The sequence below is a fragment of the Paroedura picta genome, chromosome 1 (assembly GCF_049243985.1).
Source record: "Paroedura picta isolate Pp20150507F chromosome 1, Ppicta_v3.0, whole genome shotgun sequence".
Classification (NCBI taxonomy): Eukaryota; Metazoa; Chordata; class Lepidosauria; order Squamata; family Gekkonidae; genus Paroedura; species Paroedura picta.
The window spans coordinates 11,964,426-11,981,198 of record NC_135369.1 but is presented as its reverse complement, the minus strand read 5'-3'; the positions used below and the strand labels follow the sequence as shown (position 1 = coordinate 11,981,198).

The 16,773-nt window shown below is 48.7% G+C and overlaps 1 protein-coding gene across 5 annotated transcripts in view; it reads right to left on the bottom strand.

Moving 5' to 3' along the window:
- Positions 1-16,773, bottom strand: part of TDRD10 (tudor domain containing 10) — a 35,479-nt gene that overhangs the window by 18,079 nt on the left and 627 nt on the right. For 2 of the 5 annotated variants that reach the window (XM_077324629.1, XM_077324798.1), the window contains exons 2-3: positions 13,317-13,346; positions 10,626-10,702 (exon numbers count right to left, since the gene is read on the bottom strand). In XM_077324629.1, the coding sequence (XP_077180744.1) occupies positions 10,626-10,702; positions 13,317-13,318 (79 nt within the window). In that variant the 5' untranslated portion in view covers positions 13,319-13,346. Of the gene's footprint in view, positions 1-10,625; positions 10,703-12,786; positions 12,806-13,316; positions 13,347-14,418; positions 14,440-15,210; positions 15,232-16,773 lie in introns of those variants that run through there. The other 3 variants (XM_077324888.1, XM_077324710.1, XM_077324976.1) reach the window with 3 other exon arrangements.

Genomic DNA, 16,773 nt, shown 5'->3' with positions numbered 1-16,773 from the left:
CTTACCACTCTGCGCCACAAGAGGCTCTTATATATTTCATATATTTATATATTTCAGATTAGGCTTAACCAATGCAGAGGTGGCTTGCCATTGCGTGCCTCAGACTCCCTTGCTGGTCTCTCACTCAACTAGTAACCAGGGATGACCCTACTCAGCTTCCAAGCCCTGATAAGATGAGGCAAGCCTGGGTTATTCAGGCCGTTTATAATACTCTAGTCTCTTTTAAATTAGCAAAGAAAGGGTGAACATACATTCAGGATAATATAACACACAATGAATCTATGTTCAGTGCTCCTGAGGTCTTTATGTACAGGTATGTTGGGGGGGGGGGGAATACACAAACAAAACAGAGTTCCATTGTACTGTAACTGCTGTTCATCGAGTGGTCTTCTGTGCACACAGGACTGTGCCTTAGCAGGCCAACCACAGAGAGGAGATAGCAAGCTTTTGTGAACTGTTTTATAGCTCAAGAGTGCTAACCCCCCTCCCTTCAGAGAGGCTGAGTTCCCCACCCAAAAGTCATGTGATGTGGAAGGGGCTCGCACTCTTCTCTCAGTTCTCCATCTGCCACTATGCAATATGTAAGTACTGACAACAATCATTTGACAAAGGCCCATCACAGGGAAGGAGGGAGGGACGTGTGTCTGCACAGAAGACCACTGTATGAACAACAGTTAAAGGCAAGATGCACCCTGTTTTTCTTTTTGTGGCTACTGTACAGTCCCACAAGGGAAAATAGCAAGATCACACAACACAGAGGACGTGAGCTAACTTAGAGGCAAATTGGAGGTACTGCTCTCCCTACTGCAGCTTCCGCTGGGGAGTTGACGTCCACTGAGCAGTGCTGGATGAAAGTCGATGGAGTTGACCAGGTTTGTAGCGGGGCAGATGTCTCTCAATAGCACACCAGATAAAAAAGCTGTTGAAGATGCCTGGGCCCTTGTGGAATGTGTGGAAATGCGTACTGGGCACTCTACCTCAGCCAAAGTATAGGTCTGTTTAATAGCAGTCACTATCCAATGTTGTGAAGTTTGTGGTGAAGCATGCCCTTACCCTTCCTGTGGCCCCCAAAGCAGATTAAAAGATTTTTGTCTTGCCTAAAGTCTTTAATTCTATCTAAATGAAATAATAACACTCTTCAAACATCTAAAAGGTGCGTTGTTCTCTCTGTTTTAATAGTGGGGTTTGGAAAAAAGGTTGGGAACCTTCTGAGCTAAGTGAAATTTTGAGACTAGATAATCCAAATTCAGTCTCAGTATCACAGTGAACCTGCTAAAGAGCAGCTATATCCACTACGCTGCAGGAAGGAGTAATGGCCACCAAGAAGACAGTCTTGTAAGACAATAAAGATAAAGCACCCAAAGCCATTGATTTGAAGGGCTTATGTGTCAAGAAGGGCTTATGTGTCAAGAACGATAAAACTAGAGACAAACTCCACTGTGGTAGTTGGATTGGAGGGTACAGGTTCATTAAACCAGTGGTCCCCAACCCGCGGGCTGCGGCCCAGTGCCGGGCCACGAAGGCCTTGGCGCCCGGCCGCTGCTCCTTCTTCCCTCCCCACCGAAGCGAGAAGCTCGCCAGGCTGCAGGCAAAGCGGCCGATTAGCTCGCGGCCCGGCAAGCTTCTTGTTTCGGGAGGGGAGGGAAGAGAAGCTTGCCGAGCCGCAAGCTAATCGGCCACTTTGGCAGCCGATTTGCTGGCGGCCTGGAGGGGCTGGGAGGGGGAGCCGCGGCCGCCGGCGGTGCAAACATGCGTGCGCAGCAGTCCGCGCATGCGCGTTTGCGCTGGGGCTGCCGCGCATGCGCGGTCCCCCGAACCAGCCTCTTCCCCCCACTCCGGAGCAGCAGTCCGCGGCAGCCGAAAGGTTGCAGACTGCTGCATTAAACGCTTCATGAAGAGTCTAGCCTCATGGGAGGAAAAAACAAACAATTGGTGGATTCTTTAGATCCCCATCTTTTAGAGACAGAAGGTAGCGGAAGACGGACGTCTTGTACCCTGCAAGGCACAGGGTCTAAACCTTGGCCTGTAGTCCAACACACAAAACACTCCGACCTATATTTATTTAGAGATTTTTAGGTCACGCCTCTCCAACTATGGTCTCGTGGCAGCTAACATCAATTCATTTAAATCAGATACAAATATTCCTTAAAAAAATATAAAAACGCGTTACAAATTGCTTGAAAATCCTGACAAGGCAAACCGCTCCGTCACAAAAACTCATCCTGAACCTGGGGTCAATAGACACAGATTAAATTATAATCCCCAGGTTCAGATGGAGGGGTAAGGTACAGGCGGGGGTGGGCAGGGGGGATTCACTGATTTTCCCAAATGCTGGCACCGGCCTCAACCTTTTGCCAGTAGAAGAGCACCATTTCACAGGCTAAGGAAGAGTGCTAGCTGCTCTCAAATCACATGACCTTTGGGTGGGGAAGTCAGCCTCTCTGTGAGGGGTGAGGGTAGCATGCTTGGGAGCTATAAAACCATTTTTTAAAGCTTGTTAGCTCCTCTCCGAGGCTAGCCTGTGAAGACGCAGTCCTGTGCCTGCAATGTACAGAAGCCCTAAAAATGAACTGCTGGATATATGCTAGAATAAATGGATTCTCCATATGGAGAAGCAGTATATCTGTGAATAACAATTAATAAAGGGAGGGCTTTCTCCTTCATGTCCTCCCTGGGAGTTTCAAGAACCATCTAGTTAGCCCCTGAGGGGATGCTGCCAGATTAAATATGGAATTTATTTAAAATATCTTTATCTTGCTTTTCTACTCATTGAATCAGCAGACGTCCACTCTCCCTCTTAGCTTACAGCCAAGGAGACAGCCTTCCCATTTGACCCTCACAACGACCCTGTGAGGTAGGCAATAATTCTGCAAGCAGTGAACGAGAATGGCTGGCTCAAGGTCACCCAGCTAGCTTCATGGCAGTGGGGATTCGAACCCAGGTCTCTCCCTGGTACTAGGCCTGCCCTCAACTTTGGCCTTCATTGGAAAGGGGCAGAGAAACGTGAAAACGTGTATTTTTCCCAGCTATGCATTATGGGAGAAGAGAAGATTGGCACACTCCTGCACTGTCTCATCTGGTATTGTTTAAGTTCGAAAGACACAGTTGTGGAGAGGACAAAACCTGCCTTTCGCCCATAAACAACCTGGCAAGGGAGATTATGTAGAGGAGGTGCATGCAGAAGAGATCTGCTCCACAAAAATACTTAGAATCATACAGTTGGAAGGGACCTCTTGGGTCATCTAGTCCAACCCCCTGCACTATGCACAACACTCACAGCCCTATTGCTCATCCACTGTCACCTGCCACCCCCTTGAGCCTTCACAGAATCAGCCTCTCTAACAGATGGCTATCCAGCCTATGCTGAAAAATCTCCAATAATGGAGAACCCACCACCTCCCAAGGAAGCCTGCTCCACTGAGGAACCACTCTAACGGTCAGGAACTTCTACCGGATGTTGAGACGGAATTTCTTTTGAATTAATTTCATCCCATTGGTTCTGGTCTATCCCTCCGGGGCAAGAGAGAACAACTCTGCTCCATCCTCTACATCAGGGGTAGTCAACCTGTGGTCCTCCAGACGTCCATGGACTACAATTCCCATGAGCCCGCCAGCAAATGCAGTCCATGGACGTCTGGAGGACCACAGGTTGACTACCCCTGCTCTACATGGCACCCTTTTAAATACTTGACGATGGTTATCAGATCCCCTCTCAGTCGTCTCCTCTCCAGGCTAAACAGACCAAGCTCCCCAAACCTTTCTCCATATGTCTCGGTCTCCAAACTCCTCAACTTCTTTTCCTCGCAATTCCCCCTTCTTCAGAACCCAAACATTTTTTTTTCTACTAAGGACAACATTAATTCCCTCCACCTGCGAAGCAAAAATATATTTTAAAGCCGAAACCGTCTCTCTCGTCTTTCAAAAAGATGATATTTTAAAAAGAAAGGAAGAAAAGAAATCCAACACCCCCCCATCCGCAAGCTTGTTTTCCAACCTGGGTCTCTGGCTGCCCGAATGAGGAAAAGGCCATTCCCAGACAGGACACGGCTATAAATAATCAGACAATGGCTGGCTGACTTCTGACCCCAAAGAGAGGAAAACGCGCTGGCCACGAAGGATTGTGGCCTTTGCAGTCACATTGTGTGAAATTCTCGACAACGGGGTGGGGGGGAAAGAGGAGATTGTTATAAATTCCGATTTTCCTGTCGCGGGTGCCAAGCGCAACCACCCATGCTGCGCTGTACAATGCCTGCGGACAAAAATAAGGCCGGCCGTTGAGGCATCGAACGCCGAATTTTCCTTTTTTTCGCAGCGGCCAACCCAAAATCCCCCCACCCATGCACACACAGCAGGCCACGGAAGCCAAAATCGCCCACCCCTGCTATTGCCTACCCAGCAACCGGCATTCAGAGGTATACTGCCCCTGAACATGGAGGTTCCAAATACCTACAGGTCAGCCTACCCTCCATTCCCCATCCAAAGCGTCCTAAGCAAGTGGTCATCTCTGTCCTGTGAGCACATGCAGCCTCCCCTTTAACCTTCCTTGAATTTAATGTCCAAGAGGTGCTCTGAGTTCAAATGTCAAGAGGGGGTAGAGCTCTCTGTCAACTTTTCAGAATTTGAGGGCGGGTGGGCAGAAGGTTAAAGGGAGAAGGAAGGACTCCCTGGAGAAGAGCCTAATGCTGGGAGCGATCGAGGGCAAAAGAAGAAGGGGACGACAGAGAACGAGGTGGCTGGATGGAGTCACTGAAGCAGTCGGTGCAGCCTTAAATGGACTCCGGGGAATGGTAGAGGGCAGGAAGGCCTGGAGGATCATTGTCCATGGGGTCGCGATGGGTCGGACACGACTTCGCACCTAACAACAACAAGGGCAGAAGGTTGGGGACTCACAACTAAGAGCACAGAGGACTTTGACCAAACATGAACCGCAGCAGGGGAATATGGGAAGAGAACTAGTTCCACAGGATACCTGGCAGAGAATGGTATCTCTATCAAGTGCTCTCCTCTAGGCATGAAAACCATACAGCCAAGGCTAATAGTCACCTTGGGGCCTTAAGGATTTGGCCCTGATCCTTCCTTCTCACACCAGCCGCTCTTTATTTGGACACTTATATCCTATGTTTCTCTGTCTGCAACCGCGAGGAGAGGAGACCAAAGGAGCTTATAATATTCCCTCCCTCCTCCACTTTATTTCCTTAAAATAACTCGACCTCCCAAAGAGTTTGGTCAACGGCTGTTAGCCATGATGATAAAAAATGGGAACCTCGGTGACCCTTCCAGAGGTAGTCAACTTGTGGTCCTCCTGATGTCCATGGACTACAATTCCCATGAGCCCCTGCCAGCGTTTGCTGGCAGGGGCTCATGGGAATTGTAGTCCATGGACATCGGGAGGACCACAGGTTGACTACCCCTGCCTTAGATGCAGCCACGGGGATGAAACAATAAAACTCATGATACAGGAGGTGAGGCGGAGAGACAAGGGGGCTGCCTTGAAGGAAGCCAAGAAACTCCCAGGCCAAATGTAAAAAGTAAAGGGGAAAGTATAATTTTGCAAACCCAGGTAACAGCTGCCGTTTCGAACCCAAGACTCCCAGGTTCTAGCCTGACACTCTTAATCACCATACCATGAAGGCTCTTCTGCAGCTTGGGGGTTGATGCCTCCGTGGCAAAAGGAAGCAGTGCATATTCTAGATTTCATTTTTAAAACTCAGTCCTGGCTGATCAAAAATCAGACAGCAGTGTGCTTGGAAAAGGAAAGGAGGGGATATTTTAAAAAAACAGAAGACACGCAAATGTACAGGGAACAAGAGGGCACCGACTTGCTGACCCCGGGGCAACCATGTCCGCTGCCATCAGAGCACTTCCGCTGGATCTCCAAAAATCCACCTTCAGCTATCACAATACAGGCCTAGTAATGCTGGAAAAGTCCTCCTCGGCTGGGGAAGCTATACGACTCCAAGAAAACCGCTACCAAAACAGAACTGTTCAGGAGGGTATTCATAGAAAAGCAGCAGAAGGGGTTGGCTTCCACCATTTCCCTGAGATCAGCTCAGGAAGCGGGTGCCCTGAGGGAATTGTCTCATCAGGAGGGGGTTTCGACGGCTTCCCTGAGGGTATCGCCACATCAGGAGGCGGTTTCTGCCATTTTCCTGAGGGAAATGCCTCATCAGGAGCGGGCTTTGGTGGCTTCCCTGAGGGAACTGCCACATCAGGAGGGGACTTCCGCCATTTCCCTGACGGAAATGCCTCATCAGGAATGGTGGCTTCCCTGAGGGAATCATCTCATCAGGAGGTGGTTTAGACGACTTCCCTGAGGGAACTGCCACATCAGGAGGTGACTTCCGCCATTTCCCTGAAGGGAAATGCCGCATCAGGAATGGACTTTGGTGGCTTCCCTGAGGGAATCGTCTCATCAGGAGGGGGTTTAGACGACTTCCATGAGGGAACTGCCACATCAGGAGGTGGCTTCCGCCATTTTCCTGACGGAAATGCCTCATCAGGAATGGACTTTGGTGGCTTCCCCGAGGGAAATGCCTCATCAGGAAGGGACTTTAGTGGCTTCCCTGAGGGAAATGCCTCATCAGGAATGGACTTCGGTGGCTTCTCTGAGGGAAATGCCTCATCAGGAAGGGACATTAGTGGCTTCCCTGAGGGAAATGCCTCATCAGGAAGGGACTTTAGTGGTTTCCCTGAGGGAAATGCCTCATCAGGAAGGGACTTTGGTGGCTTCCCCGAGGGAAATGCCTCATCAGGAAGGGACTTTAGTGGCTTCCCTGAGGGAAATGCCTCATCAGGAATGGACTTTGGTGGCTTCCCCGAGGAAAATGCCTCATCAGGAAGGGACTTTGGTGGCTTCACTGAGGGAAATGCCTCATCAGGAAGGGACTTTAGTGGCTTCCCTGAGGGAAATGCGTCATCAGGAATGGACTTTGGTGGCTTCTCTGAGGGAAATGCCTCATCAGTAAGGGACTTTGGTGGCTTCACTGAGGGAAATGCCTCATCAGGAAGGGACTTTAGTGGCTTCCCTGAGGGAAATGCCTCATCAGGAGTGGCCTTTGGTGGCTTCCCTGAGGGAATCGTCTCATCAGGAGGGGGTTTACACGACTTCCCTGAGGGAACTGCCACATCAGGAGGTGGCTTCCGCCATTTTCCTGACGGAAATGCCTCATCAGGAATGGACTTTGGAGGCTTCCCCGAGGGAAATGCCTCATCAGGAAGGGATTTTAGTGGCTTCCCTGAGGGAAATGCCTCATCAGGAATGGACTTCGGTGGCTTCTCTGAAGGAAATGCCTCATCAGGAAGGGACTTTAGTGGCTTCCCTGAGGGAAATGCCTCATCAGGAAGGGACTTTAGTGGTTTCCCTGAGGGAAATGCCTCATCAGGAAGGGACTTTGGTGGCTTCCCCGAGGGAAATGCCTCATCAGGAAGGGACTTTAGTGGCTTCCCTGAGGGAAATGCCTCATCAGGAATGGACTTTGGTGGCTTCCCCGAGGAAAATGCCTCATCAGGAAGGGACTTTGGTGGCTTCACTGAGGGAAATGCCTCATCAGGAAGGGACTTTGGTGGCTTCACTGAGGGAAATGCCTCATCAGGAAGGGACTTTAGTGGCTTCCCTGAGGGAAATTCGTCATCAGGAATGGACTTTGGTGGCTTCTCTGAGGGAAATGCCTCATCAGTAAGGGACTTTGGTGGCTTCACTGAGGGAAATGCCTCATCAGGAAAGGACTTTAGTGGCTTCCCTGAGGGAAATGCCTCATCAGGAGTGGCCTTTGGTGGCTTCCCTGAGGGAATCATCTCATCAGGAGTGGCCTTTGGTGGCTTCCCGGAGGGAACTGCCACATCAGGAGGTGGCTTCCGCCATTTTCCTGATGGAAATGCCTCATCAGGAATGGACTTTGGAGGCTTCCCCGAGGGAAATGCCTCATCAGGAAGGGACTTTAGTGGCTTCCCTGAGGGAAATGCCTCATCAGGAATGGACTTTGGTGGCTTCTCTGAGGGAAATGCCTCATCAGTAAGGGACTTTGGTGGCTTCCCCGAGGGAAATGCCTCATCAGGAAGGAACTTTAGTGGCTTCCCTGAGGGAAATGCCTCATCAGGAAGGGACTTTGGTGGCTTCCCTGAAGGAAATGCCTCATCAGGAATGGACTTTGGTGGCTTCCCTGAGGGAAATGCCTCATCAGGAAGGGACTTTAGTGGCTTCCCTGAGGGCAATGCCTCATCAGAAGGGACTTTAGTGGCTTCCCCGAGGGAAATGCCTCATCAGGAAGGGACTTTAGTGGCTTCCCTGAGGGAAATGCCTCATCAGGATTGGCCTTTGGTGGCTTCCCTGAGGGAATCGTCTCATCAGGAGGGGGTTTACATGACTTCCCAGAGGGAACTGCCACATCAGGAGAGGACTTCCGCCATTTTCCTGACGGAAATGCCTCATCAGGAATGGATTTGGTGGCTTCCCTGAGGGAATCATCTCATCAGGAGGGGGTTTAGACGACTTCCCTGAGGGAACTGCCACATCAGGAGGTGGCTTCCGCCATTTTCCTGACGGAAATGCCTCATCAGGAATGGACTTTGGTGTCTTCCCCGAGGGAAATGCCTCATCAGGAAGGGACTTTAGTGGCTTCCCTGAGGGAAATGCCTCATCAGGAATGGACTTTGGTGGCTTCTCTGAGGGAAATGCCTCATCAGTAAGGGACTTTGGTGGCTTCCCTGAGGGAAATGCCTCATCAGGAAGGGACTTTAGTGGCTTCCCTGAGGGAAATGCCTCATCAGGAAGGGACTTTAGTGGCTTCCCTGAGGGAAATGCCTCATCAGGAAGGGACTTTGGTGGCTTCCCCGAGGGAAATGCCTCATCAGGAAGGGACTTTGGTGGCTACCCCGAGGGAAATGCCTCATCAGGAAGGGACTTTAGTGGCTTCTCTGAGGGAAATGCCTCATCAGGAATGGACTTTAGTGGCTTCCCTGAGGGAAATGCCTCATCAGGAAGGGACTTTGGTGGCTTCCCCGAGGGAAATGCCTCATCAGGAAGGGACTTTGGTGGCTACCCCGAGGGAAATGCCTCATCAGGAAGGGACTTTAGTGGCTTCTCTGAGGGAAATGCCTCATCAGGAATGGACTTTGGTGGCTTCTCTGAGGGAAATGCCTCATCAGGAAGGGACTTTGTTGGCTTCACTGAGGGAAATGCCTCATCAGGAAGGGACTTTAGTGGCTTCCCTGAGGGAAATGCCTCATCAGGAAGGGACTTTGGTGGCTTCCCTGAAGGAAATGCCTCATCAGGAATGGACTTTGGTGGCTTCCCTGAGGGAAATGCCTCATCAGGAAGGGACTTTAGTGGCTTCCCTGAGGGAAATGCCTCATCAGAAGGGACTTTAGTGGCTTCCCCGAGGGAAATGCCTCATCAGGAAGGGACTTTAGTGGCTTCCCTGAGGGAAATGCCTCATCAGGAAGGGATTTTGGTGGCTTCCCTGAGGGAATTGCCACATCAGAAGGTGACTTTTGCCATTTCCCTGAGGGAAACATCTCATCAGGAGGGGACCCTGGCCACTTTCCTCAGGCGGAGGCTGCCATATGGCTTTTCCTATACCACTGTGCTGTTTCAGACAACAGTTCCTCAGTCCCAGCTCCACTGTATTATTTTCATTGCTAGAATTAAAGCCTGTTGTAGCTGATACAACGGGCGTTGGGGGAGGGAGAGGTAAAATAGCAAAGAGAGAGGGAGGTAGAAAGGAAGAGAGTGATTAAGATAGAGAGAGCTTGGCATTGGGAAGAGTAAGGGGAGGAGTTGTCCAGTCTGTAAGGGCATGGGGTTGAATGTGTGTGTTGTGTGGGAGGTTGTGGTGGCATGGTGACAATTTAGGTGGGGCAACCTGCCACGACTAAAACTCCAGTCTGCAGCCCGGCATGAAACGTCCACGCATAAACACTCATGTCCCTCATTTCCATTTCAAAGAAACTCTCTAGCCAAACCCCTGGCTGGTGGACACCCAATCCTTTCGTTTGCTCTAAGGTAAGAGAGAGAGTAACTGGAGAGAACAGACTCCATAACTGACTTTTTAAAAACCCTACTTTAAAAAACCTGGGGGTCGGGACCCCTTTGGAGGTCTAACGACCCTTTCACAGGGGTTGCCACAGGGCAAGTAGAGGAAGGGAAGACTATTATAAGCTGCTTTGAGACTCCTTCAGGTGGTGAAATGGAGGGGATAAAAACCAACTCTTCTACTTAATTCATTTCTTAATACAATATTTACTCTGCTTTTCTGCCCGCAGAGGGCCACCAAGTTGGCCAACAAATTATAACACAGATATTAAAATATCATTATAGAGCCTCTTGTGGTGCAGGGTGGTAAGGCAGCAGACATGCTGTCTGAAAGCTCTGACCATGAGGCCGGGAGTTCAATCCCAGCAACCGGCTCAAGGTTGACTCAGCCTTCCATCCTTCCGAGGTCGGTAAAATTGCTGGGGGGTAAACGGTAATGACTGGGGAAGGCACTGGCAAACCACCCCATATTGAGTCTGCCATGAAAACGCTAGAGAGCATCACCCCAAGGGTCAGACATGACTTGGTGCTTGCACAGGGGATACCTTTACCTTTTACCTATTAAAATATCGTTTTAAATGCAGCATTAACTTACCAGGAGGTCTGACCGGATCAGATCTAAAAATCTTCTTGCTCAGTTTGAAAGCGTTCTTCTCATTGCTGTGGGTAGACCTGTGAATTACCAGGACAGGGAGACACACAGTGATTGTGGTGAATTCATTTTTATTACAGTGTGAATGGACTGAGGAAACCCTCCTCACATAACTGTATCGCCTGTAATTGGATTTGTTGATGACATGGGCATGGCAACAATATTTTTAATATAACACTGCTTTCAGACCACTTTGCAAGGAGGCTTGAGAGTCTGCATGGCGGAGTGGTTAGAGTAACAAAAAACAAAGAGAGAAAAAAACCTATCCCAAAAAGGTGAATTAAGAAACAAAAGATTGGAGAATTTCAAATCTAAAGACCCACTAATGCTGTTATCTTTATAGAATAAGCAGTTTGTTCTTACATGCTGCTTTTCTCTCCACAAAGGAGTCTCAAAGCGGCCTTCCCTTTCCTCTCCCCACAACAGACACCCTGTGAGGGAGGTAAGGCTGAAAGAGTTGTGAGAATACTGAAGAAGAAGAGTTGGTTCTTATATGCTGCTTTTGTCTACCTGAAGGAGTCTCAAAGCAGCTTACATTCACCTTCCCTTCCTCTCCCCACAACAGACACCCTGTGAGGGAGGGGAGGCTGAGAGAGTCCTGAGATTACTAAAGAAGAAGAAGAGTTGGTTCTTATGACACTTTTCTTTACTAGAAGGAGCCTCAAAGCAGCTTACATTCGCCTTCCCTTTCCTCTCCCCACAACAGACACCCTGTGAGGTAGGCCGGACTTTGCAGGGTGTTTGTTGTGGCGAGAGCAAAGGAAAGTGATCGTAAGTCGCTTTGGGACTCCTTTGGATAGTGAAAAGCCAGGTATGAAAACCAACACTGCTTCTTCCTCTGCCCTTTGACTGGGAAGGAATGGAGACAGAAACCATGTGAGGATCCTCTCCTAAACGGGATCTTGCACGGGGCTCCCCAAAGCATGGAACCATCCCTGTTAATTTCTTAATGCCAGAAATACTCCAAGGTAAGCAGAGTAATCAGACAAGTAATGCGTACCAACCGGCCTTCAGTGGTAGGCTGCCTAGGAACATGGAGGTTCTAGTGCTAGACGTCACGGCTAAAATCCAGTGACAGACTAAACCATCATGAACTGGTCAGATTTTCCTTTTTAAAGACAGTACACAACTGATGTGCCAACAAACAGGTCAGATTCCCCAAACAAGTGGTTGCTGGAATAATCGGACAACGGCCAAATTGGTGCAACCATCAATTATGTCCTTGAAATAATTTAGTTTGTTTGGATATGTTAATATATAGTTTAATGTGATAATTATTATTTTATGTGTTTCATGTGTGTTGCTACCCACCCTAAGCCTTCAGGGAATGGAGGGTTTTACATAAAAATTTATATTATTGTAATAACTACTATTATATTATTAGGTGTTGATTGGGGGAGTAGAAGCATCATCAATTCTGCACTAAAACAAAGACAATGGAATAAAACTGCAACTGTTCATATTCAACAGACTGATCTCTCAAATTTCCATCCTCTCCTTCCACCAAACAGGACATATTCTCATCTCCCTCACAAGGGCTTCACAATAACCCTATAAGGTAGGCCAGGTCAAGAGAGTGACAGCCAGCCCCACAGCACTCTGGTCTCTTTACATCCAGCCTATTTAATTCAGTTTTTGAGCCACTGGGCACCTTTGGAATTCTAGTACAGCATGATAAGCTCAAGAACAAAATGGCCGCCAGAATAGTCAGAGCCAGCCACAAAATGGCCACCACAAGAGGCAGAGCCAGCCGCAAAATGGCCACAAGAGACAGAGCCAGCCACAAAATGGCCACCAGAAGAGGCAGAGCCAGCCACAAAATGGCCAGCACAAGAGACAGAGCCAGCCGCAATATGGCCACCACAAGAGGCAGAGCCAGCCACAAAATGGCCAGCACAAGAGGCAGAGCCAGCCGCAAAATGGCCACCACAAGAGACAGAGCCAGCCACAAGATGGCCACCAGAAGAGGCAGAGCCAGCCACAAGATGGCCACCAGAAGAGGCAGAGCCAGCCGCAAAATGGCCGCCACCATATGTCAAGGACTGAGTTTACTTTCGAAGGAACATCCTGTTTTAAAATATTGTCTTGCCTATGAACAGCTTACCTTCAGTCACACAGTGATCCAATCAGAAGCCATGCTGGGCAATATTCCATCCGGCCCACTTTCTGAATGCCAGGAAATCATCAGCAGATACAATACGGCCCACGGGCACCATGTTGGGGACCCGTGCTCTGCCTCTCCAGCATTGCAGGGGAATCTGCACTTCCCACCTCTATCTCTCAATCACCTTGCTCTCCCTCCTGCATCTCCTGCATCTCCACCTTCTCTCCAGCATTCTGCATTGGCCAACTGGAAGAGGATCTCTACGAAACAGTGGCTAAATACCTTAACTAGGCCCAAGACAGATATCATGACAAGGATCATGACCGGATGGAGGACAAAAGAAACTCCGAGCTCCTTGCAACCAGGACTGGATAAGCCCAAGCTAGGAAAAGACCTCAGGACGCCCCTCAAAGCAGAGGTAACTTGGCTCTGCGTCCCCAGCGTCTGGTGAACTTCAAACCATTCTGGTGCTGTTAAAAATGTGCTTTTCCCCACACTTCCGTTGACGCCCTCTGCTCCCCAATACTCACATGTCTCAAGGGATTCCAGGAACACGAAACCTGGAAATTAAACCAAGAAAATTAATTTTAACAAGAGCGGTAGCTAAGCCCACATAGAATCACAGAGTTGGAAGGGATCTCCTGGGTCATCTAGTCCAACCCCCTGCACTAGGCAGGACACTCACAACCCTATCGCTCATCCACTGTCACCTGCCACCCCCTCGAACCTTCACAGAATCAGCCTCTCCGTCAGATGACTATATAGAATAATAGAATCAGAGTTGGAAGGGACCCCCTGGGTCATCTAGACCAACCCCCTGCACTATGCAGGACACTCACATCCCTATCACACTACCTTCAATGGGGTAGTTTGTCAGCTGCTATTCTACGACATTATGATTGTGGACTGGAATGAGTTCAGAGGAGTGAAGAGCAATGGAGCATGGGCGATCCTCCACATACAGAGGCAGTGCACCTCTGAATGTGGCAAAGAATGAAACGGAGGGAAGCAAACACATAGTGGGTCTGCACCTTTCCCTTTATTCAGGAGGCAAAGCTTCACATGAGCCCACTAAGAGAGCCAGCTTGGTGTGGTAGCAAAGCGCGGTGGCTTCTAATATGGTGAGACAGGTTTGATTCCCCACTCATCCACATGCAGCCAGCTGGGTGACCTTGGGCTAGTCACAGTCCTGTCAGAGCTCACAGGACAGTTCTCTCAGAGCTCTCTCAGCTTCACCTCCCTCACAGGGTAACTGTTATAGGCAGGGGAAGGTGATAGTATGCCACTTTGAGACTGCTTCGAGTAGTGAAACGCAGGGTATAAAAACCAGCTTGTCTACTACAAAGCTATAAAGGCAGAGCGATGCCCCTGAGAGGCGGGACCAGGGTTACAGCTAGGAACCATCTTGACATTTTCTCCAGCAGAATGTTCTCTGTCATCTGTAAAATGGCTGTCATTTGGGGCGATCTCCAGCCCCCACCTGGAGGTTAGCAACCCTAGTTCTCCAGGACAAATTGGCTGCTTTGGAGGGTGGAATTTATGGCATTACATCTGAATTCCCTCCATTCCTCAAAGCCTACTCTCCAGCCCCTAAACCTCTAAAATTTTCTGAACTGGAGATGGCAAACCAACCTTCCATCAGCTCTCCTTTTATCTGCCCCTTTTGTCTGAAGTGTTCCCTCAGCCCCAGTCCAAGCGGGTTCTCCCTCAAAGGCTAAAATAGGCCGGGGGAAAACACCCAGCTCTTGAGTTTTTACTCACAAAAGGCCAGCTTAAGGCTACAGGTCTTCCTTTTATCATTTTCACATTTTTATTTATGTATTTATTTTATTGCAAATTTATATACCGCCCCCCCTGAGGCTCAGGGTGGTTTACATGGAACTGGATAACATGATAAATTGACACAACAAAGCAAAACCAGAGTCCAGTGGCACCTTTAAGCCCAACAAAGATTTAGTCAAGGCGTGAGCCTTGACTAAATCTTTGTTGGGCTTAAAGGTGCCACTGGACTCTGGTTTTGTTCTGTTGTGCTGCTTCAGACCAACACGGCTACCCGCTGGAATCCATGATAAATTGAACAATAGTGAAACAGTCATAACAGGAGAACAGTAACATAATGGAACAAACTTGGTGAGAACATCCAGTTTTAAATGTAACATACTGACGCCCCGTAGCATGGACATGTCGGTGGTGGTTCTCATGGCAAGGGCCAATGGGAAGTGATTGAATTCAGGTCGACATCAACCAAAAGGCTGGTGGAAGAGCTCCCTTTTGCAGGCCCTACAGAACTGTTTAAGTGCCCCCCCCACACACACACACACGTAAGACTTCACATTTTTCAGCAAATTTGGGGCCCTGTCTTGTTCATCTATTGCATTGCATTAGAAGAAATATACTTATCATATCGTTAAAAATTAAAAAAACCTGATTATCCAGCTATATTAAGGGCATTTCCGCACATCGAGAAGAACAGTGTCACGCCAGCTGAATGATGCAGTGCTAAATATTATCATGCCTCACAGCCACTCATCTTCTTGCTGTCTCGCTCTAGTCTGCTGCCATTTTGCGCTTCTTATCCTTCACAAGCATTGCTGGGAATGGCAGAAGAGAGCAACGCACTTTACATGCGATTCTCAATCATTCCAGAAGAAGAAGAGTTGGTTCTTATATGCCGCTTTTCCCTACCCAAGGAGGCTCAAAGCGGGCAGTCCAGGCAGCCAATCCCCTTTCTCAATATTTTAAAAGGCCCATGATGCCCACTAATTTTTCTTTTTTAATTCAATACTTCTCCATAGAAATGCCTTTGCATCTAATCATAGTGCTTTTTTACTGCCACCCCTTATGGAATCATGAGTCTTTTGATACTTAAAAAAAATTGTTTCTGATTTTTTTGGGAGGGAGACTTTAGAGAGGTATGCTTCGTTTGAAAACTTTGAGGGGAAATTTCTTTTAGCCTTTGGCTGCACACTTGTACACCTATTCGTTGCTCCAGGCCATTCGCTTAAAAAAAAATTCCATTGCCAGAAGGGAGGCGAAGGTGGGACACTGGAGGCGGAGAACGCGCTTCTTCGCCTCCACACATTCTTTTTGTTGGTGGCCTGCTGGTTGCTCTCCTCTAGCTGGCGCTTTTTATGCGGGGGAATCCACTTTATGTGATTCCCCAACTATAAAATGGAGGATGTAGCGATCAGTTTGCTGCCCGGACGCTGGATGTTGGCAATGTCATGCGGAGCAGCCAGAATGTAACGACTACCTAAGGTAAGGATTTCGGTACATTCAACTCTCAAATAAAATCCATACTGGCACATTTGTTGTAATTGGGGCCCTCTTGAAAATCTTTCAATTAGCCACAGGAGAGCAGAGTAAGACATTGTGTGCATGCTCTTGTGCGTTAACACCATGTCCATATGGCTTGCCTGTGACAAATTGAACGAGAGATTCCCAACAGATTGAATTACCCAGGGAGTCCGTCCAGCCTCAAGCCACAGAGCCAAACGTGGATTTAATGTGGCACTTCCATGCCACCCTTTAAACAAGGAGCCAGGCATGGCTTGTAATGGAAACAGCATATTTCCAAAATGCTTCAGGGCATTAGTTTACACCAGGGGTAGTCAAACTGCGGCCCTCCAGATGTCCATGGACTACAATTCCCAGGAGCGAACTCTGGCAGGGGTCATGGGAATTGTAGTCCATGGACATGTGGAGGGCCACAGTTTGACTACCCCTGGTTTACACTGATTCCTTATAGGGGACCTTTAATGGGAACTGTACACCAATTATTTCAGACTTCATGTTCCGGATAATATATTGTACCACCAATTACCATACCTGAATTTGTACTCTTGCTACTGCTCCAACCTTATGCATTCTTTAAATTCACCTGTTTTTAACAGGTCACCCAGCTGACCCCACCAAAAGGGACCACAGGCCCTGCGTACAGGTTGGATAGGGCTGTTTGCCTCTCTGAAAAGCCAGCTTAAACAGGCC